Source organism: Callorhinchus milii, unplaced genomic scaffold (assembly GCF_018977255.1).
Source record: "Callorhinchus milii isolate IMCB2004 unplaced genomic scaffold, IMCB_Cmil_1.0 Scaffold4, whole genome shotgun sequence".
Taxonomy (NCBI): Eukaryota; Metazoa; Chordata; class Chondrichthyes; order Chimaeriformes; family Callorhinchidae; genus Callorhinchus; species Callorhinchus milii.
This window is the reverse complement of record NW_024704745.1, coordinates 77,381,297-77,406,977: the sequence shown is the minus strand read 5'-3', so window position 1 is coordinate 77,406,977 and position 25,681 is coordinate 77,381,297. Positions and strand designations below refer to the sequence as shown.

Sequence of the window (25,681 nt, the reverse complement as noted above, 5' to 3'; positions counted from 1 at the left end):
GGCAGATCAGTTTAGTATCTCAGCCTAAGGATGGCACCTCAAACAATGCAGCACCAAACAATCTAGATGCAAATCATGACTTGTGCTGAAGTACTTTAAATGATGGAATTTGCAGCGTAAACTAATGCAGATTGTCAGCCTGGACTGTCAACCCTCAAGCCTCTTTGTTCCAGTGGAAACAGTCCCTGTTCTCCTTTGCCCTTGGAAGGCCTTAGAAGATCCTTCAGATCATTTTATTCTCATTCATCCAGAACACGCACCTTACCATCCTGCCAGTTTTCCTCTACAGCATCACGTTGTTTCTAAAATGAGTCCAGTTTCCTGGCCTCAACAACCCTTCCTGGCAACCTGTTCCAGTCATTAATTAGCCTCTGGGTGAAGAAAAACTGGTGTCTTGCCCTGAAATTGTCCTTTGCAACTCTGAAAACCATGTCCTCTTGTCCTACTGTATCTGAATGTACTTTCTCAATCCCATGTAAAAGAATGTATACCTCTATAGGATCCTCTCTGAGATGTCTCCTTTCAAGAATAAATAATAATAATCTCTTCAAACAAAAACAACAATAATAATTTGATCACTCAATCCACGAGTGTTTGTGGGACGTTGCTGTGTGCAATTGGCTGCGGCGTTTCGCCCACAAAATATACAGTCAACTCACTTTACAGTATTTTCTGTGAAGCCCTTTGAGACGTTTTAAAGAAATGATATGGTGCTACATCAAGTAGAAGGTTTATTATTATGATATAAGATCTCTAGCTTGAATAGCTTAACAGGAGACGTGGGTGAGGTCAGGACACCCAACTGGACTCATTTAAAAGTAGCTTGTTGTTGTGACGCTTGGGTGGGCATTCAGAAACAATTAGATCAAATGGGCTGAAAGTCCTTTGTCATCCAAACTAATCTTGTGCGTTGGTGACTAATTGTTACTCACAGTTCATTCCTCTAACAATGCTCTTCATTGGACTGCTCTAGATCCTTGGCAGACCCTTAGATTCAGTGCCCAAAACTGTATACAATGCTCTAGGTGTGGCCTGACCAAAGCACTAGACAGCTCACCCCCACTTTTTACAGACGTAGTTTAGGTTTAATTGGCTTTTTTAATTTGGCCTTGATGGAATAGCGTATTGGTTAGATCGCTCGCCTCGCAAGCGAGAGGACCAGAGTTTGATTCTTGGGGGGGGCGAAATAGGCAAGTTTCCTTACTCCACATGCCTCTGTTTATCTAGCAGTAAGCAGGAAGCAGTTTGTTAGTCAATTGTTAGTCTCCCCATAACCCTCCCCATAGCCCTGAAAACTTGTCCTCCCCAATAATCCCCTTAAAAAAAATTGGCCACACGACTGTTTGTGGGACACTGATGTGCGCAATTGGCTGCCGCTTTTCACCCACAAAGTTTACAGTCAATTCACTCTACAGCATATTCTGTGAAGCGCTTTGAGACGGCTTGAAGACGTGATAAGGTGCTTTATCAAATGCAAGGATTATTATTATGAATGCCACATGCCTGATGTGCTGTTTAATGCTTCCAAACCAATTGCACTGATATATCACTCATTGAGAAACAAAGCCACACTCCCAGAAAGCTAACAGAATACGGCAATAAACAAAAGGGCACTGAAACTAATTACAATATCTTGAAATGTTTAATTATGTAAAAGAAAAAGGCCTGTGAAAGGGATTACATTTCACTTGCCTCCTCAGTCTATTTCCGCCCATTTACTCTGGCATCATGAAAAGAATATTAATTACAAATGATTTTGCTAGCTTATAGTCCACTATCACTGTCAGTCCGAGAAGCCTTTAAGGAAGATTAGCTGAATAATGCACAACCTCGTTGTCTGAAGAAGTTCCTCCTAAACTCCCTATTAGATCCACAATTGATATCTTCTAGTTTTGGACTCACCAACAAGTAGAAACATCCACATTACCAAATCCTTTCTTAACCTGAAAAATCTCCATCAGGTTCCCTCTCAACCGTTTCAACTCCAGACAGAACATTTCCAAACTGTCCAATCTTTCTTGAACTCGCTGCCTCTACTCCTCCATCTCACCTCTGCTCTATCTGTATTCAAATTGTGGCTCAAAACCTATCTCTTCAACTGCGCCTATGGCTGCCTTTCCTCCCCCTCCCCCCCCCCCCCCCACTCCACTCAGTTCAGCATCTTACATAAGATACTGTGAAGCATCTCAAGACATTATTCTGTGTGAAGGGCACTATATAAATGCAATTTATTCTTGTTGTGGATAGCTCCATGAACTTATCCTGGTAACAACCTTGTAAATCTGTGCTGCGCTTGCTCCATTGCTGCAATATCCTTCATCTAGAGAATTCATCTGGTGAAATATTATACAGGAGAAACTCCCTTACAATTTTGAAGTAGTGTCGTTGTATCTCTAAAGTCCACATAAACAGGACCTCGATTTAACATCACATCCGAAGGACGGCACCTTCAACAATGCATTGTTTCCCCCTATTACTGCACAAGAGTTTCAGCCTAAACACTGCCTAAGTAATGATATGGCCATAGAATCATAGAATTATACAGCACAGAAGGAGGTCATTCGACCCATCATGTCTGTGTTGGCTCTTTGAAAAGAACTATCCAAATAAATCCCACTCCCCCGCTCTCTCCGCGTAGCCCTGCAAACGTCTCCTCCCCAAATAATTATCTACTTCTCTCTTAAAAGTTGTTATCGAATCGGCTTCCACCACCCTTTCAGGCAGTGAGATAGTTGTGAGAGTAATGATATGTGTGTCAGCCTGGCTCAGTTGGAAGAACTCTTGCCTTTGAGTCAGAAGGCTGTGGGTTGAAGCTCCACATTGGGGCTTGGAACCCATACAGTATAAGCTGACACTCTGATACAGTGATGGCAGAGTTGGATTCAGAATTCTTGCACCCTGTGTCATGGATTCCTGTAGCATAGTGGTTAGAACACTCTACTCACAAGGGAGAGGACCTGGGTTCGATTCCCGGGCAGGGCGGAACACTGGGCAAGTTTCCGTACTCCACACGCCTCTGATTACCTCGTATTAAATAGGAACCTGGTTGTTAGATGATTGGTGGATCGCTTTTCCGGGGGTAATAATCCCTCAAAAAAAAAATTTGGTCCCTCAATCCACGACTGTTTGTGGGACACTGCAGTGCACAATTGGCTTCCGCTTTTCACCCCACAATAATATGCAGTCAATTCACTTTACAGTATAGTCTGTGAAGCATCTTGAGACATCTCAAAGACGTGATAAGGCACGTATATTGCATACCAATGCAATATTTATGGGTGAAATGAGCTGTATCAAATATAAGTGTTATTGGGATTGTTTTACATTTGGTATTGCGCTTTTCACGTCAGGAGGACGTCCCAAACAGTTTCGACAACAACAACAACATTACATTTGTAAAGCGCCTTTCACGTCGGGAGGATGTCCCAAGGCATTTCATAGGATATACTGTAAAGTGTCGTAACTGGGTGTTTTACAGCAAGATGCAGATCTTTCATAAATGTTCTTTAGGGATAGACAGATTTTATTTTTCTTTCCAGCCCAATTCTTTCCTGGCAGATGGTCAAGCAAACCCCTGTGCCACTTAATGCACGACTGAAATTGACTGACGATTATAATGGAAATCTAGCCAGCACACATTTTTTTTATGTAAAACTCTTTAAAACATTTGACTCCATTGTTATAATTGAATCGGATAAACACGAGTCGTTTTATAAGCAATGAAAATGATAGAGGCACACAATTGGAGAGCGGAAATAGGTGTATAAATTACACCACGCTGAAGCCCACAACAGTGTAACAGCAACCAATACATATGACCTCAAGCATTCATTCTAATAAAACAATTTATACAATGCAAATTTACATTTAGTCAGCGCCTTTCACTTCAGGAGGATATCCCAAGGCTCTTGACAGTCATAATAATAATAATAATAATAATAATAATCCTTGCATTTGATATAGCGCTTTTCACGTCGGGAAGACGTCCCAAAGCGCTTCACAAAACACACTGTAAAGTGAATTGACTGTATATTTGTGGGCGAACGCGGCAGCCAATTGCGCACAGCAATGTCCCACAAACAGTCGTAGATTGAAAATGACCAATTTATTATTGTTTTGGGTTTTGGAGGGATTATTATTAGGCTCTGTGTGGAGTAAGGAAACTTGCCCAAGGTTTGGCCCTCTGCCTGGAATTGAACTCAGGTCTCTCGCTTGCAAAGCGAGTGCTCTAACCACTGAGCTACAGGACTCCACAATGCTTGGTATCCGAGCTGAGGGTGCGAGCGAGATGTGGGATGGGGAGGGGAAGATGACCGAAGGTGCGGTCAAAGAGGAAGATCTTGAGAGGGACCTTGAAAGAGTTGAAGGAGGGAGGGAGAGAGTTGGAGGGGTGGAGTTCCAGAGAGCGGGGGCAGGGAGGCTGAATGCATGACCATCAATACTGATCCCATAATAAGCAGTTCATTTTATAGAAAATAGTAATTATTTTGCGAGGTACAATTTTGTCGGGTGTCAGACACAGACAAGGGCAGAAACCCATCGCATGCTTAGCAGTATCCAAACCAGACTGAGATTTCCACACGTGCATAAAACAATGAGCTCTAACGTACGACATTTCTTAAAGGCATCTCTTAATAACAACTCCCGAGTCGTCAACAGGGAGATGTTAATTAAGCATTGATGGCATCTGCTTATATGGCTTAGTTGGTTGCATCACTGGTTGGAGCAAAGATCTGATAGTTAGATCTGATCTAGTTATAATCATCACAGCAAAATACTGCTTGGAGCAAAGCCTTAGAGATTCTTGGTTCAATCCCAGACTATGCTGAATTAGATTATCTCAGAGGAGCAATACAATTACAAGTAGTACTGCTAACATGAGTGTCAGTCTGGCTCAGTTGGGCTCCATGGTCTTGCTCCTCCCTACCCCTGCGACCTACTAAACCTCTACCAACCTACCCACTGCCCACGCTCTGCCCGCTCCACCATCGGAGGTCAGGCCTTTAGCCTCTCTTCCTCCACCCTCTGGAACTCCATCCCAGAGCCTCACCGCCTTGCCCCCTCCTTTCCTCCTTTAAGGGGCATCTCAAGACCTACCTCTTCGACCATGCTTAGGTCATCCTCCCACCTCCACCCTCTTGGCCCTCCCCCGCTCTTGATTCCAACCCCAGCTTGGAAGCAAACACTTCACTGTCCAGCACCTTGTGACGTCCTTCTCACGTGAAAGGCGTTATAATAATAATAATAATAATACTTGATATAGCACCTAATCACATCTTTGAGATGTCCGAAAGTGCTTCACAGAATATACTGTAAAATGAATTGACTGTATATTTTTTGGGTGAAACGTGGCAGTCAATTGCGCACAGCAGTGTCCCACAAACAATCATGGATTGAAGTGACCAATTTATTATTATTATTTATTCATTAATAAATTATTACCCCCAGAAAAGCGATCCGCCAATCGACTAACTACTTACTGGAACTGCTGGGTAAACAGGCGTGTGGAGTAAGGAAACTTGCCCAACATTTCGCCCTGCCGGGAATCAAATTCAGAGCTCTTGCTTGTGAGACGAGTGCTGTAATCACTGAGCTACAGGACTGCACTGTAGACTGTAAATGCAATTTGTTGTTGTTGTAGCGCTCTTTTGCATTTGATTCAGAAGGTCCCATGTCAGGACCAGGAGTTAACGCAGTCTGTGCTGACAATGTAATGCAGTGCTGCCCTGTTGGAGGTGCCAGGCTTTGGATGAGATGTTCATCTGAGGCTACCTACCTGTTCAGTTGGACGTTAAAGATCCCACGTGTCTCTCAGTGTCCTGGCCAACAAATAAAATTGGCCGTTCACTCACATTCACCGTTGAGGCATATTGCTCATTCGGCTACCGTGTTTGCCCACAAAATACAGTCACTCACTTGCATTGAAACGTCTCAACAACATGATAAGGTGTGATATCAATATTAAGGATTTTTATTATTATTAATTAGCCTCAGCGCCCTGTGAGGCTATCTTGTGTTGCCCAGCATTGAGGGAGTAAACAGGGTCTCATTGGAGCTGAAGCTCTCTGAGACGGTGTCCTATGTGAAGGGCTCCAAGGTGACATGCTTGACAATAAAATGTCGGAATCGAGCGAGCCCTCTGTGACAGTGTGGTAGTCTGTTTCCTGAGCCAGGCAGGTCCACAGTACTCCAGGGCAATGGTGATGACAGCCTGGGTCATCAGCAGGACTTGGAAGGGCAGACCAGTCAGTCACTTGGGGAAGGGAATTCTCCCACTCAGCTCCTGTTCACCCTGCAAGCCAAACCCTATGGGTAGGGTGGTCCCAGCTGGACAAGCAGCGGGAAAGCTTGCCAGACAGCGATATCAGTAGCAAGCTATTTGGTTTTAGCTGCTTAGCTCCAGCAGTTACCCCAACCCACACTCTGGGGTCCCCAAGCCTCGGCTCTTGCCAACCTGTACCTAATACTTTCCAGAATTAGGTGAGCAGGATGTGTCCCTCCAGGGAGAGAGAGCGCATTTCATTCTAACAATCTGTCTCTGGGATTCCCAAGGGTAGGTGGGATGTGTGGAATTCTCAGCTTGGTTTGGATACTCTTAAGCACGGTGATGGGTTTCCACGTGTGTCACCCAGCTGACCAAAAAAAGGGCACCAGACAAATGACAGTTGTTGTTGTTGAGATATCTCAATGGTGTGATAACAATAACCACAACAAAATTACATTTGTATAGCGCCTTTCGCGTCGGGAGGACATCCCAAGGCGCTGGGAGGCGATGATAATGGGAGCATTACCAATAAAGCTGTAAAAGTGCTGGTGCTTTGCTGAGTGCCTGGGTGGTGTGATGACAGTGTAAACATATGTGTGAGTGTGAGACTCTGCTGATTTCTGCCCGTTGTGATTTGCACGATCAGGTGGACGCTCACGGGAACATCCGCCTCTCGACCGTGGAGATCCACAACGAGGTGTCCGCCACAGAGGTCACCACCAGTGTCTCCGACTCCCGGAATTCAGTCATGTCCTTCGACAACCCGGGAATCCAGTACAGGAAACACAGCTCGGCTCGGGAGGGGTTCGGGCGAGGCACGATGGACAGGAACCCCACGCAGACCAAGAAGAACCGCTTGCGACGAAGGTCATCTCAACTAAAGATTAAAATCCCCAACCTGACTGACGTGAACGCCATAGACAGATGGTCAAGGATAGTGTTCCCTGTCGTCTTTTCTCTCTTTAACCTGATCTACTGGCTCTACTACGTAAACTGACACTGAGCGTTGCTCTCTGCAGATCTAGAGGACTCCATTTAATATAGAGGGCAAACCAACTGCCCAACCGTGGTAGGAATGCAAGAAATGCTAACATTGCAGCTATGGGGGACAAAAATCAAAACAAAATTGGGACGTTAGAACGCAAGCTGTGACAATGAGAAACAAAAAACAAATGTACAACTTTTTAAGGAAAACTATAATGGACAATACCCTCAGAGAGAGAGAGCGAGAGAGCGAGAGGGAGAGAATGTGTGTGTGAGAGAGAGAGAGAGAGTGACATTTATAAGCCTTGAAACAGCTTGTCATATTTTGCATGAGTTCCACGTCACATAAACAATGGGTTAATCTTGCCATATAACACTAGGAAATTGTAAAAAGTAGTTAAGTAATTGTTTGGATCTTGCAAGAGTTGCACCTCTTCGAGACACGGTGGTTGCGACTATTTCTAAGTGCAGAGGCCACAGCTGATCAACACGCTGTGTTTAGTTGACACCCACAGCAGTATATTTTCAGCGCGGAATCGTCTCAAACACAGAACAGGACGAATTCAATACGACGTCCGCAGAGACCTGGAGCGAATTAATCATTTTACACTGTGTATAGTTTCATTGCTACTTTATTCATGGACAAGAGTTACTGGGATTAGTTGATTAGTTGCTCCTCACCGTTAGGCGTTTACTGTGTAAATAGTTTTAGTCGGACTTGATTTCCTCTCCCCCCACCACCCATATGCACACACATTCCCCCCTCCTCCCCACCCACCCACCCAGCCACAACCCCTTTCCCTCCACCCATGCGTCCAATTTACTTTCTCTCCGGAAATAAATAACTAATAGAGTTTGTTCGGTTCGGTTCGGTGGTGACATCATTAACATTCCTACGTTACTGTTTGAGTCCTTTTGGTGTTGCATTTCAAAATAAAAGAGTGTGGAAAAAAAAGTTTAATTTTAAAAACAGAACCGTTCCAATAATTTGTTAGTTAGTGGGGGCCGTGACTCCAGGCTAAGAGTTAAATAAATGCCCGATGCCCAGGGTCTTAGCTCCGCACAAGTGCTTATTGGATGAATGACCATCTTCCCGGGTTTGAGAGCTGCCAAACGAAGAGGGCAATAGATCGCAGGTCACCTGGTTATCCGCACGCCCTTTTATCTGCATCGGGCTCTGATGCTGACGTTGACCAAAAATCTGGTGCTGCGCATGTGCACAAGTTGCGGGCGAGATTAACAACAACAACAACTTGCATTTAAACAGCGCCCCTCATGCAGGATAGCGTCCCAGAGCGCTTGACAGTGGCGGAGCATGATTCCAAGCCGGGGGTAGGTGACCATAGGCACGGTCGAATAGGAAGGTCTTCTTGCACGACCGGAAGATGGGGAAGGAAAGGGCAAGGCGGAGGGATAGAGGAAGAGTGTTCCAAGGTTTAGCAGGGCTTTACTAACTGCATGCACGCCAACAACTATGTTATGTTTTGTTTTGCCATGGCACAAATGGATTACTCTGTACAATTATTTGCATACAGAGTAGACGTAGAGGAAGAAATAGATACAGATGTAGGTATAGAGAGAGAGAGTGAGAGCGAGGGATAGAGTGAGAAAGACTGAGTGAGAGAAATGGAAAGAGTAAGAGGCGGAGAGAGGACAGAGTGAAAGAAATAAACGTAGATGTAGATATAGAGAAAGTCTCAGTGTGAGATAGGGAGAGAGCCAGCGAGAGATAAAGTGAACAAGATAGAGTGGGAAAGACTGAGTGAGAGAAATGGAAAGAGGGAGAGGCAGAGCGGAAAGAGGGACTAAGTAAAAGGGAGTGAGAGGAGGACTGGCGCACTGGTGTGTAAACCCCCGATGGAACAATTTTGTAGTTAGCACTGTAGCCAATTTGTATGTTGAATAATGTTCCAATTATCCAAACTGTCTGCTTATCCACAAAGAAGGTTGGCTTCAGTTTGTGTGGATAATCATCTCTCTTCTGGGTGTTTCCCGGTGAAGTATATCTGTACCTCACGAGTTTTACTGCTGCTGGCTGAGCAAGTGCGAGGAGCAAATAGCAGAGTTAATGAAAAATAAGTTCTGTTCCCAGATGTTGTGTTGTACACTGACAGAATGACACCGCACAGTGATTGGGGATGATTCTCCCAGGCTAAAACAACTGCAGAAAAGATTTCATTACTCTCATCGCTTCAACCACAGAATATACAGTCAATCCACTTTACAGCATATCCTATGAAGCGGTTTGAGACGTCTCGAAGACGTGATAAGTCGCAATATCAAATGCAAGGATTATTATTATCCCTTCACACTGGTAACCCGCCCCCACCCCTACCCCCACCGCCCCCAGTATTGAATGGAATAAAATACTCCCAGCGATTGTAAAATGTTAACGGTTTAAGAAGTGAGCAAAAACCTACTTGTGAATTTTCTCGCTTCTGAGTTATGCAGCGAGCCCTGACCTTGGGGAGATGTTTGTCACCTCTCGGTGTAGGTTTGCGCACAACACAGCTCTCCACTGCGTCGCAGAAGGTTAAATTTGGAATCCTGTAGCGTATTGGTTAGAGTGAGCACTCGCCTGGCAAGCGAGAGGACCTGGGTTCGATTCCCGGGCAGGGCAAAACCTTAGGCAAGTTTCCTTACTCCACACAGCTCTGTTTGCCTTGCAGTAGGTAGGCAACCGGTTGATAGTAAATTGGCAGATCGCTTTCCAGGGGGTAATAATCCCTTCAATAAAATACTAATAATTTGGTCACTCAATCCGCTACTATTTGTGGGACACTGCTGTGAGTATTTGGTTGACGCGTTTCGCCCACAAAGTCAATCCACTCTACAGTATATTCTACGTACAGGATTGACTATATTCTGTGAAGTGCTTTGAGGCGTCTCAACAACGTAATAAAATGCTATATCAAATACAACGATTATTATTGTTATTGTTATCAAGAGGGAGATCAGCAGCTGGGGCAAGCTTGCATTTACATACTGTCCCCAAGCACTTTAGAAAATAGGATTTGCTAGGAAAGCTGGAAAGGCTGATTTACGGCAGCAAAGTCCCACAAGAATACAGCATCCTGCACACAAAAAACAATGAGATGAGCAGCCAGTTAGTCTGAATTCTGAGGAGAGTGTGTGAGAGTGTACGGGTAGGAGAGATTGGTATACTGTGAGGAGGACCCCACATCCATTGAAATATCGCAGATAACCAAGAATCCACCCAAAATCACAGCCGGGCAGGAAAGTAGATGAATGACTCCGTCGAACTGGACATGAATATATCACAACCCTGGTATGAATATAGAATTGTTGTTAAGGAGGCAACATAGAAGTTAACCAACACCTCACAACCCCACGGTGTGTGAAAGGAGACAAATTAATTTCAATTGGCAAGAGAACTTATACACTCTGGTGGCTATTGAGATAGATAAATAATGACCGATTGGTAATTTGGTAACAGGTGTGGTGAGGATGTAAGATCAGGATTGTCACTGAAGGAGCTCAAAGGTGAGGTAGAAGGGATTTTTGTCACTGAGCTGAGGGGTATTAAACTGAAGTGCTTTGCAATGTTGGAGCTCGGGGAACAGTGCAAAGGGAATTCCTGGGTGGGGCAAAATCTTAGGCAAGTTTCCTTACTCCACACAGCTCTGTTTACCTAGCAGTAACCTGGTTGTTAGCCGATTGGGAAATCGCTTTTCAGGGGGGGAATAAACTCTTCCAAAAAAATAATTTGGTTACTCAACCCACTGCTGTGCGCAATTTGTTTACAAAACACAGTCAATTCATTTTACAGTATATTCTGTGAAGCGCTTTGAGATGTCTCAACGATGTGATAAGGAGCTATATCAAATGCCAGGCTTATTTAATTGGGTAAGCATTGAAAGGGGATTGGTGTGAAAGAGGTACAGGCGTAGAGAGGGATTGGAGCTCTCTGGGTTGTGGGTTCAGTGGGGAGCTGGGACTAGGAAGGGCTGGTTGTGCCCAAGTGTGTCTACGTGTTGCCAGGATCTGCATAGAGGCACCCAGCGCCCTGTAATGGGAATCCACATCGGAAATAGGGGCCAGCGTCCAGGACACAAGAGGAACTCCACTCAGACTGCGTTCCGGACTGCTTTCTACTGCAGGAACTCAGGCAGGTTAGTTACCTGATCAAGTCTCTGTTAACAAAGGGAGAGAGTTCATGCTTTACTCATTTCTGCAGTGGGTGAGGTGGGAGGGGTAAGGAAAGCAAAGGAAAGACTCGCAAATGATGTGATGTCAAGCCTCGATGGTGTTGTCCACTAAATGCCCCTCCCCACAATGGGCCGAATGGCCTCCTTCTGTGCTGCAATGAAAACATAGCGCTCGCCTCGCTGCTGTGATTCTATGAAAAGGAAGCGCGTTTTTAACAGGAGTATTGTTCATTGCTAATGCAGAGAAGGTCTGTTACATCAGCTGCTTCAGATTTTGCTTGTTCGAAGCATTCTACCACCATTTGATGAAATAATGATCCTTTCTATTTGAGACGGAGCCTTTCATTGTCGGGAGGACGGACGTGTCGAAGTCCTTCACAGGACTTTACTGATATATATATATATATGTGTGTGTGTGTGTGTATCACCTCTCAGCAAACACTGGCCTGCTTCATGTCCCCACCATTGGTGGTTGAGTTCTCATCCATTCTACCACCGCTCTCCGGAACTCCATCTCAGTCCCCATCTTCCCCCCACTCCCCCAACTCACTTGCTCACTATCTCTCAAGACAGGTCAGCGGGTCTCAAAACGTTCCTCTCTCACCACGCTTTTGATCATCTTTCCTCCCCCACTGTCCCCCTCAGCTCTCACCCCCAGTTCGGCTGCCCGCAGAGCTTTGTGGGAGCTCTTTGAGGCGTCACCCCCAATGTGAAAGGCGCTGTATAAGTCCTGGAGCGTATTGGTTAGAGCACTCACAAGCGAGAGGACCCAGGTTTGTTTCCCGAGCAGGTTGAAACCTTAGGCAAGTTTTCTTACTCCACACGCCTCTGTTTACCTAGCAGTAAGTAGAAACCCGGTTTGTTAGTCTATTGGCAAATTATTTTCTGTGGTAAATCCACGACTGTTTGTTGGATACAGCTGTGTGCAATTGGCTTCTGCGTTTCTCTCACAAAATACACAGTTAATTCACTTTACAGTATATTCTGTGAAGCGCTTTGAGAGGGCTCAATGACTTGATAAGTCGCTATATGAAATGCAAGGATTATTATAAATCTGAATTGCATTGTATTTGTATCATTATAGATTCCTCTCTTTGGTGCGTGTCAATGTGTCTGCATGTTGTGACATTTGATTTTGTGATAGATTTTGCTTGCTGCTAAAATGTGGGTGTAGCAGTAACCAAAGTATTAACCCTGGTTTGAAACTATGCCCTTTATTTTCTCGGTGCAGATGTTCTTTGAAAGAAACAAGCGAGGTAGCACAGGACAGTGCAATGCAAAAGCAAATTGGTAGCTTTTCTTAAACCTTAAAGAAAGAGGAAATTTTTAATTCCCTCCCCACAAAAAAATGTGTCTGGCTGATTCCTTTCAAATGGTTAAAATGAGGTAAAAATGGTTAAAATAAGGTTAAATACTTTTGAGTAATGCAACACTTTGTGTATGTGCCGTAAGACTCCAGTTCAGTGGCAATCAGAATCTTTACTCCAAATTCAATAGCAAAGCTACGTGGTTTTAGATGGTCAGACTCCAGCAGTTACCCCGTCACACACTCTGGGGTCCCCAAGCCTTGGCTCCTGCCAACCTGTGCCTAATACTTTCCGGGATTAGGTAAACACAATGCATCCCTCGATGGGAGAGAGTGTGTATTCCATTCCAACAACCTATCTCTGGGATTCCCATGTGTAGGTGGGATGCATGGAATTCTCAGCTTGGTTTGGACGCTCTTAAGCGCGGTGATGGGTTTCCACGTCTGTCAGACACCTGGCTGACCGAAAAGAAACCCCGGAAAAGGGCAGTCTCCAGCAAATGTAAAGTAAATGAGATTTTAGCGCAAAGCGGCAATTTGGGAAGTGTATCGAGAGCCATGTGTAACCATTTGTAAACACAGAGATCACTTTTGAGTTGGGTGGGGTGAGGTTGCAGGGGAGGAGGGCAGGTCAAAGCGCAGAGCTGTTTCTCCCAGTTCAGTGGTGAAGGTGGGAGGGAGGTTAGATCACATCCCCTGATCGATGTTGTGTTGAAAAACGGAGTTGAGTTTCTTCACTGTACATTTTTATAACAATAAAGCCAGCTGGGGCCGTTCACTTATCTTTCTAAATATGATCCGTGTCATAAAGCGTGAGATGAATTACTTTTTTCTCACTCTGCAAATCACTGCCTTTCCCAGGAAGATTTGGAATGTGGTTCCCCGGCTTCTCGCACTGGCTTGTGATGCTGTGACATTCCCAATAACATCACAATACAGACTTGTAGCACAGTGGTTAGAGCGCTCGCCTTGCAAGCGAGAGGACCCGGGTTCGATTCCTGGGCAAGGCGACACCTTAGGCAAGTTTTCTTTTGCCACACGTTCATCGCCCGACTCCACTGGCTTCCCATCACACAGAGGGTACAGTTCAAGATCCTGGTCCTCACTTTCAAAGCCCTCCATGGTCTTGCTCCCCCTGACCTCCGCGACCTCCTAATCCCCTACCGTCCTGCTCGTTCTCTCCGCTCAGCGGGCTCCGGCCTGCTTTACGTTCCCGCCTCACTCGCCCCACTATTGGTGGGCAGCCCTTCTGCCACTCTGCCCCCACCCTCTGGAATTCTTTGCCGCAGTCCCTCCGCCTCACCTCCTTCAAGACCCATTTCAAAACCCTCCTCTTTGACCATGATTTCCATCACCCTGCGTCACCCCCTTGCCCTCCACCCTCCCGAATCCCAAACCCCAGCTCGGGTCCGAAACTCTGTCTGTCCAGTGCCTTGGGACATCCTCCTGACATGAAAGGCGCTATACAAATATAATTTTGTTGTTTTGTTGTTCACCTAAGCAGTAAGTAGGAACCTGGTTTTTATTTGGTGGATCACTTTCCGGGTGTAATAAGGCCTTCAAAAACAAATAAATAAATACAAATAATAATTTGGTCACTCAACCCTCGATTGTTTGTGGGACACTGCTGTGCGCAATTGGATGCCCCTCACTCCCACAACACGCAGTCACTCCACTTTACGGTATATCCTGCGAAGCGCTTTGAGACATCTTGACAACGTAATAAGGCGCTATATCAAACGCAAGGATTATCATCACCAGTCCGTGCTATGAGCTGCTTTCATCCACTTTTTAGAACCTGCAGGTGGCAATTCTGGAGGATTTGTTCTGGAATTAAGATATCCTAACGGGGCTTGGCTCCCTTTCGGTAATCGCTACAAATCATGAGAATCTCGCTGCGATGATGGATCCCAGCTATGGCCGGGTTTCCGAGAGCCAATGCCTCTGGATTTCAAAATTATAGGATTTCACTATGAAGTGCAGTGGCTGTGAATTTGTAGGCAAACTCAGCCGGCAATTTGCGCACAACAATGTCCCCCAAAACAGCTATGAAGTGAGTAACCAATTTTATGGGGCAGTGGAAGGTTGGGAGGGGCTTGCCAGGACACTGGGAGAATCTCACTGTTGTCTTTAAATAGTGTCACGGCATCTTTAACATCCACCTGAACAGCCAGAGGGGACCTCAGTTTAGCGTCTCCTCCCAACCACCGCACCTGTAAAAATGGAGCGCTCCCCCCACCATTGCATTGAAATATCAGCCTGGACCTCTGAGCTCAAAGTACCAACATGGGGTTTGAACCCACAACCTTCTGACTCGGAGGGAAGAGTGCTAGCAACCGAGCCGTGTTGACACGTGGGTTTGGGTTGAAACAAAGCAACAAGGTCACCCTCGGAGATCCCAGTGACATTCCCACTGAGGAGACTGAATCAATCCCCTAACTCTTCCACGGAAATGGCAATTTAGTTTATAATTTCCCCCCAAACTCTGCTTAAAACAAACCTTTTGTTTTGCAATACAAACTTGTTGTTTGAATCGGATAATGTAGATGATAATAATAATAATAATCCTTGCATTTGATATTATGCTTTTCACGTCGGGAGGACGTCCCAAAGCGCTTCACAGAACACACTGTAAAGTGAATTGACTATATTTGTTGGCTAACACGGCAGCCAATTGCGCACAGCAATGTCCCACAAACAGTCGTAGATTGAAAATGACCAATTTATTATTGTTTTTGGTTTTGGAGGGATTATTATTAGGCTCTGTGTGGAGTAAGGAAACTTGCCCAAGGTTTCGCCCTCTGCCTGGAATTGAACTCAGGTCTCTCACTTGCAAAGCGAGTGCTCTAACCACTGAGCTACAGGACTCCACTATGTATAGCACAGTGGCTCAAAACACGATCGATAAATCGGAAGATGAATCGATTTATGGGTAAATGTGAGGATCTTGCAATCGATCCAGTCTGTACTGGGAGCGAGTGGAGCCTGGCGAGGACTGGGGCGATGGGGGTGCAGAGTTTGGTATAGAACTGGGGAGGTGAGGTTTTAAATCGGTTGAAATTTTATGGGTGGTGGAGCTGGAAGACCAGAGGGGAGGGTGCTGTATAGGAGGTCAGCCTAGACTATGAGCTCAGAGCCCTGACAACAAGATTGAAAATGACCAATTTATTATTGTTTTTGGTTTTGGAGGGATTATTATTAGGCTCTGTGTGGAGTAAGGAAACTTGCCCAAGGTTTCACCCTCTGCCTGGAATTGAACTCAGGTCTCTCGCTTGGAAAGCGAGTGCTCTAACCACTGAGCTACAGGACTCCTTGCATTTGATATAGAGCCTTATCACATCTTTGAGATGTCTCAAAGAGCTTCACAGAATATACTGTAACGTACAGTGACCGTGTATTTTGTGGTGGGGTTGGACACTGAACGCGAGAGAAGAAGGGGGAGGTGACCACGGGTGCGGGCGAAGAGATAGGTCATGAATTGGGATGAAATGGGAAGCGTCCCTCCAAGGAGAGAGCGCTCATTCCATTCCAACAATCTATCTCTGGAATTTCCATATGTTTGGTGGGATACATGGAACTCTCAGTTTGATTTGGATGCTCTTAAGCACTGTGATGGGTTTCCGCCTGTGTCAGACACCCGGCTGACCAACGAACAAGGTGGGATTTAAAGATAGATAAAGAGAGGACGAGGCAGGGACTTCCAGAGGTTAGAGAGATAGCGCTTGAGGGAACACAGTCCTCTTATGTTGTTAAAGCATCACATATTCAAATCTAAAGTCTCGAGGGAAAGTAAACTAAAACTTTTGACACGTTTCTTTGTCGTTACAAGGCAATCCGCGCCCCTTCACCATGTTCATGAGGAATCGTGCATAAAATAGACTTTTAATTAGCTTGAAGAAGTAAGTGTCAGGTTGCTGAGCGCATAGAAGGTCGATCAGTATCAACCTCGAGGAAAGCAGAGTCTGCATCACTGGTGGCATTGCCTACGCAGAAATGTTCTAATGATAAATGGTTTGCCCTGAAATACGCAGCCACTACACCTGAGAGCAACTCGCTGGGAAGCGCTTTGCAACGGAGTTTCAGTAAAGACGTTGTATTAACAAGGATTGTTATTTTAATATCAAGAGCTGATAAAAATGCAGTTTTTGAGACGTCCTCTTGATGTGAAAGGTGCTTCATCAATGTAAATTGCATTGTATTGTATTTCACTATCTCAATGCAGTGGGACATTGCCACATTTCATAAAGATATATATATCTATACAAGCTATAAAGTACCACAACCTGGATGTAACTATCCAAAACAAGAGGAACGAAATAATAAAATTTGCTTTATTATTAATAATAATAACCTTTGCATTTGATTTAGTTCATTTCACCTTTGGAGGATATCTCAAAGTGCTTCACAAACTGCAGAAACTATTTTGTATGCGAATGCTGCAGCCAATTTGCATGCAGCAAAGTTTCCTGCATTATTCCTGGCATTACTCATCCTCAAATATTGTCGAAATGCTTAGAAGTTCAACCAAGTACTTATAGATTGGATTCAGACTCGTCTGGACCCTATTACTGAACGGAATTCATATGTCTAGGAGAGACTGGGATCTAAATTGCAGGGTTTTCAAATGGGATTCCTAAATTGAGGAATCCAAGGCCTTCTGTTAACCAAAGTAGTAATAAAATAATAACAATAATAATAATTCCTGCATTTGGTGGAAATCACAAATAATAATCCTTACGTTTGATACGTCAGGAGGAAATCTCAAAGCGCTTCACGGGATATACCGTATAATACAGTGGCTGTATTTTTGTAGACAGATGTGGAGTCCTGTAGCTCAGAGCACTCGCTGATTCCTGGCAGGGTGAAATGTTGGGCAAGTTTCCTTACTCCACAGGCCTCTGTTTACCAAGCTGTAAGTAGGAACCCGATGTGTTTACCAAGCAGTAAGTTATTGTTGGCTTCTGCCTCCACTGAGACAGGCTGCGGAAACACAGCCCCACTCGATTGTCTCGCCTCCTGTCAGTCTCCTCTTCATTAGTAGCTGAAAGCTGCGGCAACGTGAGCAATGTTTGCATGTTACAGCGGCATTATAGAGACATCAGTTGCCCTCCTGCCTTCAGTCATTCGGAAGAGTTAATTTCTGTTACTCAATCTAATTTGACGCGATCTGCAATTGTAATGCTGTGAATACAACAGAGCAGATTCAGCTATATTAAGCTTTGTGAACAGTTACACATTGAAACTTAATGAATTTTTCCTGTACAACAACAACTTGCCTTCATAGCGTGCCCCTCATGTATGATAACAAAATATACTATCAAGGATAACAAAATCTACTGTTAAGTGAATTGACTGTATTTTGTGGGTCTTTCAATTCACTTTACAGTATATTCTGTGGTGCTTTGACACGTCTCGAAGATAATAATAATAATCCTTGATACAGCGCTTTTTACGTCTTTTATATGTCTCAAAGCGCTTCACAGAATATATTATAAAGTGAATTGACTGTATATTTGTGGGCGAACGTGGCAGCCAATTGAGCACAGCAATGTCCCACAAACAGTCGTGGATTGAAAATGACCAATTTATTATTGTTTTTGGTTTTGGAGGGATTATTGTTAGGCTCTGTGTGGAGTAAGGAAACTTGCTAAGGTTTCACCCTCTGCCTGGAATTGAACCCAGGTCTCTCACTTGCAAAGCGAGTGCTCTAACCACTGAGCTACAGGACTCCAAGATGTGATGAGGCACTATATCAAATGCAAAGATTACTATTATTATTCCAACTCTAAATTGGAAGTAGAGGGTCTGTTCTATGATACAAGTCTAATAGCTGATCTTTCACATTACCAGTCACCGTTTTTTTTAAAAATGAATGTCATTTCTAATTGTTGTGGCAAATTTCAATACTTTTGTTTAATATTTATTTTCTGGATTGAAAATAATAATTGATGATTCCAGTAAATACAACACAAAATCCTCTGTAAAACCCTTGGCTGTGTCATTGTTTTATGAATGCAGCACTAATGTAGGGTCTGCTAATCTCCTGTATCAAGCAGTGAAATAAATCCTGATGAGCTCAGATCATACAGAACAATAACACTCACTCTAAATCATTCACTTTAGCCTGACTCCCCTTCAAATAACTCCAAGATATTTGCTTGTTAGCATCCAAAGCGTTTTGCCTACAAAGTATACCGTCAATTCACTTTGAGGTATATTCTGTTTAGCGCTTTGAGGTGTCTCAATGACGTGATAAGGCATTGTATCAAATGCAAGGATTATTATTATTTGAACTCAAAGTCTAGGCTGACACCACATTGTTGGAGGTGCTGGCCTTTGAATGAGACTTTAACCAGTGTCTATTCAGGTGGACGGTCAAGATCCCGTAGCACTATTCAAAAGGTGGGATTGTTGGCCGGGACACCAGAAGAAACTCCCTCATCTTTTTGAATAACCTCTTGTTGTTTGTCTGACATTGCTGCTGCAAATCGGCTGCCACGTTTCATATACAAAATGCACAGTCACCACAATTCATAATAAATCCTGCGAAGCACTTCGAGACTCTCTACTTGCCGTAAAAAGGTATTTTATTGTGATGTATTATTTAGTCATCTTTTCACAGTTCTCCCCTCAGCTGTTGAAGGGCAGTCAGGCAAAGGATTATTATTTTTCCCCCAGAGCCAGGGACAGGGTTGGACACTGAGTAAGGGACAGAGGGAGGGGGAGGTGACCATAGGCATGTACATAGAGGTAGGATTTAGGCAGAATTTAAAGACAGATAGAGAGCAGCGAGGTGGAGTGGTAAAGGTCGGTGTTCCAAAGGTTAGGGTCGTAAAGGGTTGAAGGCTGAGACAGTGACAGTGGAGAGGATGTGTGAAATTTGGCAAGTCCAAGTTAGATAAACCGAGGATGGGTGGGTGAGAGGCAGGGTAGGAGGAGGTCAGAGAGATGAGGTAGCAGGGGTTGGTTTGATATATAGGTAAGGATGAGAGGACAAGAGAGACAGAGAAGACTGGAGAGGACTGGTGTGCTGGGCACGTGGAGTTCTGGATGAGTTGTAGCTTGGAACAAATAGCCCGTTAGAGAAGTCTACACCTTAAGATAGACTCAAACAGATAAAAATCTGTGGCAATTATAACCAGCATAAATTATAGCCCACAATAATAATTATTATTATTATTTAGTGCACCCCTGCAAAGTGTTTTCTGGGATGCTACCTTGCATGAGGGGCGCTATTATCAATGCAAGTTGTTGTTGTTGTTTTCTTCCTATTCAGATCCCAGAACATTTTTTATTTTGGGAGAAAGCAATTTTTGCATTGTAAATTTAAGCTTTATAGTGGCATTAAATGTGATGTTTTACTTCTTTACTAATCCTGCTCTCCTGCTCGTTTCCTATACCCTTCAACTCTCCTTCTGTTCAAGTATCGATCTTGATGCTGCAAAAAAAATGCCACTATTCACTATAATAAAAAATAATCATAATAATCCTCACGTTCGATACAGCACCTTTCATGTCAGGAGGGTATCTCAAAGTGCTTCACAGGTGTATTGCAAAGTGTAGTGTCTATGTGTTTGTAGATGAACGTGACAAAGAATTTGTACACACAATAGTCCATAAAGAGACTGATAATAATAATAATAGTAATCCTTGCATTTGATATCTTATGTCATCGCAACATCTCAAACACTTCACAGTATATACTGTATAGTGGAGTGACTGTGTATTTTGTGGGTGAAAAGTGGCAGCTAATTGCGCACAGCAGTGTCCCACAAACTGTCATGGATTGAATGACGACTTTATTATTATTGGGATTACTACCCCCAGAAAAATTACTACCCCCAGTCAATCGACTAACAAGCGGGTCCCTACTTATTGCGAGGTAAACAGAGGTGCGTGGAGTAAGGAAACTTGATCAATTTTATTTGGGGGATTGTTGGTCAGGACACAGAGAGAAACTCCCTTCTCTTTTCGAGTCGTACCATAGGATTTTTAAGGTCAAATGGGCCCTTGGTTTAACATCACACTCAAAGGATGACACCTCTGACAATACAACACTCCCTCAGCACTGCACTGAAGTGTCAGCCTCGACTGTGAGCTCAAAGTCACAACGTGACACTTGGAAGTGAGTGCGGTTATGACAATGTGGAACTCACTGGACCAGAAAGCCTGGACCTGATGTAATGTGCCCACGAGAAAGAGAAGTCAATTAGCAGAGGTGAATGCAGCTATTGATCATTCACTCAGTGTGCCTAGTCAATGCGAAGATATTATCAGTAAGGAATGTCATGCACTGCGATTTATCCCAGGGTTATTCAAACGGAAAGGAGTTATTCCAGGCTTCTGTAGATTCCTTGTGCGGTTACGCTTGGAATAATGGTGCGAACACTGCAATGTTTCATGAACATTTATGCTGCAGACAAACTGGCTGCTGCGTTCACTCAGTGTTGCACAGTCACTACATATCACGGAAACTTCGTGAAGCGCTTTGAGACTTTTTGACCCTATGGCATTTGAACGTATAATACTTCAAGTGCTCCGTAGCGCTACCCGGTATGAAGGGCGCTCTGTAAATGCAAGTTGCTGGTGTTGTTGTTAGTGTCATGATATCAAATGTAAGGGTGATTAATATTATTGGCATCATTGTTACGTATCGAAAATACCTTAGGACTTGAACCCAAAACCTTATGACTCGGAGGCGAGAGTCCTATTACTGCGCTAGGGTGACACACTAAACGCATAGATCCTTGACTTCGAGGACGCTATCCTATTTTAGGGGCAACATATAAGTGCGGCTTGACTGAGGTTGGAGGGGCTTTCTTGTACCCCCCCACCCCACCCACCCACGTAGACTGACACAAATGTAGAGAGGCAGAGATTCCAGTCATCCAGAGACCTGCCAAACTCCAGGCTGTCCATATCCATTGCTTTCTCTGGGACGGGATATGTTCAGGAGCTAACAATTTCCACGCCCGCCGTGAGGGCTGACACACTTTTTTTTAATGTGTGGCACCAAGCAATCCTTTCGACTGTTGGTAGACGGCTTTCTATTGCACATGACAGATGCTATCAGGTTTATGATTACATGGAATAATTGTACACCCAAAGGAAATTAGTAATATTTGTCAGGGCGGCTTATTAAAAAAAACACGGTTTTACATACAGATTGCATGCTTGATTGACGAAAGGGAAAGATTAGTAATGTATTTCAGGACGTTATCAAGACTGAGGCGTTTATGAAATGGTTTAATTTAGTCATCTCTCATCAGCCACTTTATCCCGTTTCAACAAAAGGTGTTTCCCTGACCAAATGCAGTTGGTCGCTCAATCCACGGCTGTTTGTGAGGCACTGTTGTGCGCACACTGGCTGCCACATTCACCCACAAAATGCTCAAGTCAATCCACTTAACAGTATATCCCATGAAGCACTTTGAGACTTCTCGATGATGTGATAAGGCGCTGTGTCAAATGCAAGGATTATTCTTATTATTTAGCGCTCTGAACAAATCTGCGTCCCAGAAATCTACCCAGTGGAACCAAACAGATGGAAATTAACAGGCTGCATGCGATTATTGGCAAATCCAAAACAAGAGAAGTGAATATAAGTTAATAATCGTTGCATTTGATACAGCGCCTTTCATACCAGGAGGACATCTCAAAGTGCTTGGCAGGATATACTGAAAAGTGTAGTGACTGTGTTTTTGTAGCTGAGCACAGCAGTCCATTTGTCTGCATAACTGATTTTAGCTGGGGATTTGCTGACCAGGTCACAGGGAGAAGCTCCCTTCTCTTTAATGCACAGGATCTTTAAAGTCCACCTGAACAGCCAGACGGGACCTCAGCTTAACGCAGATTGCATCTCCAAACCATTGCAGCCTTCCCCACACCACTGCACTGGAGTGTCAGTCTATACTATATTAATTTCAATACCAAACAGATATCGTGTAACACATTCTCAAGTTCGTCGATCATCAATTAATTACTCACTCGCAAATCCCTCTCTCAGATAGACGTTAAAGATCCCATGGCACTACTTAAAAAGAAAATGGAATTTCTCTCCCAGTCTCCTAACAAATAAACAATCCCTCAAATAGAATTGCTCATTCACTTCAAGGCTGTTTATGGTCCATTGCTATGCACAACTTAGCTGCTGCGTTCAACTGCACATAAATAACAGTCACTACACTTTACAGTATATCAGTATAGCTGTGAAGGGCTTTGAGACGTTTCGATGACAAGACTCTGTATCAAATGCAATTCTATTTAAAAAAAAAGCATCACAGCCAAGGTCCATGTGTTTTCCATGCCTTGAAAGCCCAATGCAAGTACATTTAGGGAAACAATGTGTGAAGAGACAGATGGATTTTCAGTGGGTCAGTCTGTCAAAACTAACCAAAAGCAGAGTTGACAGCCATGGGACTTATAGTGTGCCCAACTGCATTAAGCCTGTACATTTGTTAAAATGCTTTCTAAGGGGGTAAGCTAATTAAAAATAGACTAACCTCAAACCAAATCAAGTAAGAACCTAGTCACTGTGCGAGTGGGTGAGGAATTAAGACCGATATGCATTAGCAATCCCTCAGTTTCCTGGGATTTGATCCGAAATAGACTCAAGAGAGAATTGTAGTGTGGCTCTTTTGTATTCTGAAGTTTCTTTGATGTTCCTTCCCATCTTGTGCGAGCACTTTAATCTGAGAGGCAGGAGGAGGTTGTCAAGGATACGTTATATAATGATAATAGTGATACTTATCCTTTCCTCTTAACTGTCCTTTAAACTTCACATTTGAGCTCTTACCCTCTCAGCTTTCCATTCTTCCCACCTCTGTCTCCGCCTCTCCGTTCGGGCCATTAAGACTTGAATCCACATACTCTTCACGTCCAGTCTAGATTACATGAACTCTCTGCTCGATAGATTACTTGACCCTTCTCATCATGAACTGCGGACTATCCAGAACTCTACAGCCCGTCTCCTTTCCTGCGCTAGGCTCCATGAGCCTATCATCCACATCCACACTCGACTCCAGTGGCTTCCTATTCCCCAGCAGATTGAGTTCAAGATCCTCACCCTAACCTTCAAATCCTGCCACGATCGCACCCCAAACCACTTCTGTGACCTCCTGAAACTCTACCAACCTAGTTGCTCCCTCTTTTCAGCTGCACTACCCTAATCCCCATCGGTGATTGGGCTTTCAATGTATCTGTCCCCTCCCTATGGAAGTCCATCCCAGAACTTCTTCAACTTGCGCCTTCTCTTGCCTCTTTCAAGGTCCACCTAAAGACCTTCTTCGTGACCGCATTTTCAGCCATCTTTCCCCACCTCACTTCCTTCGTGCCCCTCACCCACACCCCCCAGCTCTCACCCGCAGCTCACGTACCTTGGGGCAGCTCCTGTGAAAGTCAGTATGTCAGTGTAAAGATAGGTTATAACATGTATCAAATGTGAGTATTATTAAGCAGCGCTTCAAAGGATTCATGGTGACCTGTAGCATATTCCAGATATCTCAATGAGGTGATGAGGCACTATATCAAATGCAACGCTTATTATTATTTATTAGTATAAATTCATGTCGGGGCAGTATGATGTGCAAAATTCACAAGTTCAGCCCTAGTTAAGATGTGGAGGAAATTCGGATGCGAGACTGTATGAATCCAGAAGTGACGGAGAGATCGGTTGAAGAAACAAGACAGTGCCAGACAAGTCAGCACGTTAATGCGGTTCTCATGTGGCACCTAATTACATTTTGACATTTTCCTCACTTGTCTTGCATCAAGATTAAAAGTCCGAACAGATGGAATTATAATTGAGTACAAAGCCCCAAGCCTGCCGCATGTCAAAATAATAGCCCAGGAAATAAATAACATCCGAGTGGTTAATTCTGACAAGCTCTAAACACCATCTAAAGATGTTTGATAAAGCTTGTAAAATGTACATCACAGTAAATAAGAGAGATACGTTGACATTACGCTAGGTATCAGGAATAATAATGAAAAGCAAGACACAGACTGCGAGGTCTGAAATAAGGACGAGCAGCAATTTTGCACTTTATTCTGCGATGTTTCATCAAGCGTGACTTGTGTTAATTAGCACGACTGATGCATGGGTCAAACGGCACACGGTTCTTTTGCAAGTCCACCTTAAAGTTTCTCAGTATCATCTGTCGTCCCAAGACCTTTGGGTAGAGAGTGAGTATTCCATTCCAAATGCACGTGGAGTCCTGTAGTGTATTGGTTAGAGCAGTCGCCTCGCAAGCAAGAGAACCTGGATTTGTTTCCTGGTTAGGGTGACATGTTAGGCAAGTTTCCTTACTCCACACACCTCTGTTTACGTAGCAGTAAATAAGAAGTTGGTTATTAGTCGATTGGCGGATCGCTTTTCCGGGGTAATAATCGCTTAATAATCGAAAAAAAATCGTTACACAATCCACGACTGTTTGTGGGACGTTGCTGTGCGGAATCGGCTTCCGTGTTTCGCCCATAAAATACACAGTCAATCCACTTTACAGTATATTCTGAGAAGCACTTTGAGACATCTGATACAGGTATTATTATTATAATTATTCGCCTCAGGCCTATCTGTTGGACTTTGCCGTGCGTAAAATTGGTTGTCTGGTTTGTCTACAGAATACAGTTGTTACATTTCACAGTAAAATACTGCAAGGTGCTTTGAGATGTCCTCCTGATGTGAAAGGCTCTCTATCACATGCAAAGGTTATGACTTATTGTTGTTGAACCAGGCCGGTAAACTGTACATCACAACACGATTGATATTTGCTCAACTAGCAAAGTAGCAGGGTGAAAAATGGGTTAAAGCTGGTGATGATAATCACATCAAATTCACTCCCACACCTCCCCAATGTGTGCTCACACCAAGCTTTAAGGCCTGCGGAAACTTGCGTGAAAATGCTATATTCTCGCTGCGAGAATACGCTGTGCCTGTGCGTATCAGGACGCTGTGAG

At 44.0% G+C, this 25,681-nt stretch overlaps 1 protein-coding gene across 1 annotated transcript in view; it reads left to right on the top strand.

Annotated features, from left to right (window-relative positions):
- The window catches only part of gabrb3 (gamma-aminobutyric acid type A receptor subunit beta3), a 128,253-nt gene extending 120,804 nt beyond the window's left edge, over positions 1–7,449 (top strand). Inside the window, exon 9 of the mRNA XM_007891112.2 lies at positions 6,912–7,449. Coding sequence (XP_007889303.1) covers positions 6,912–7,262 — 351 coding nt within the window. The 3' untranslated portion in view covers positions 7,263–7,449. The remainder of the gene's footprint in view (positions 1–6,911) is intronic.
- Positions 7,450–25,681: the final 18,232 nt, after the last annotated feature.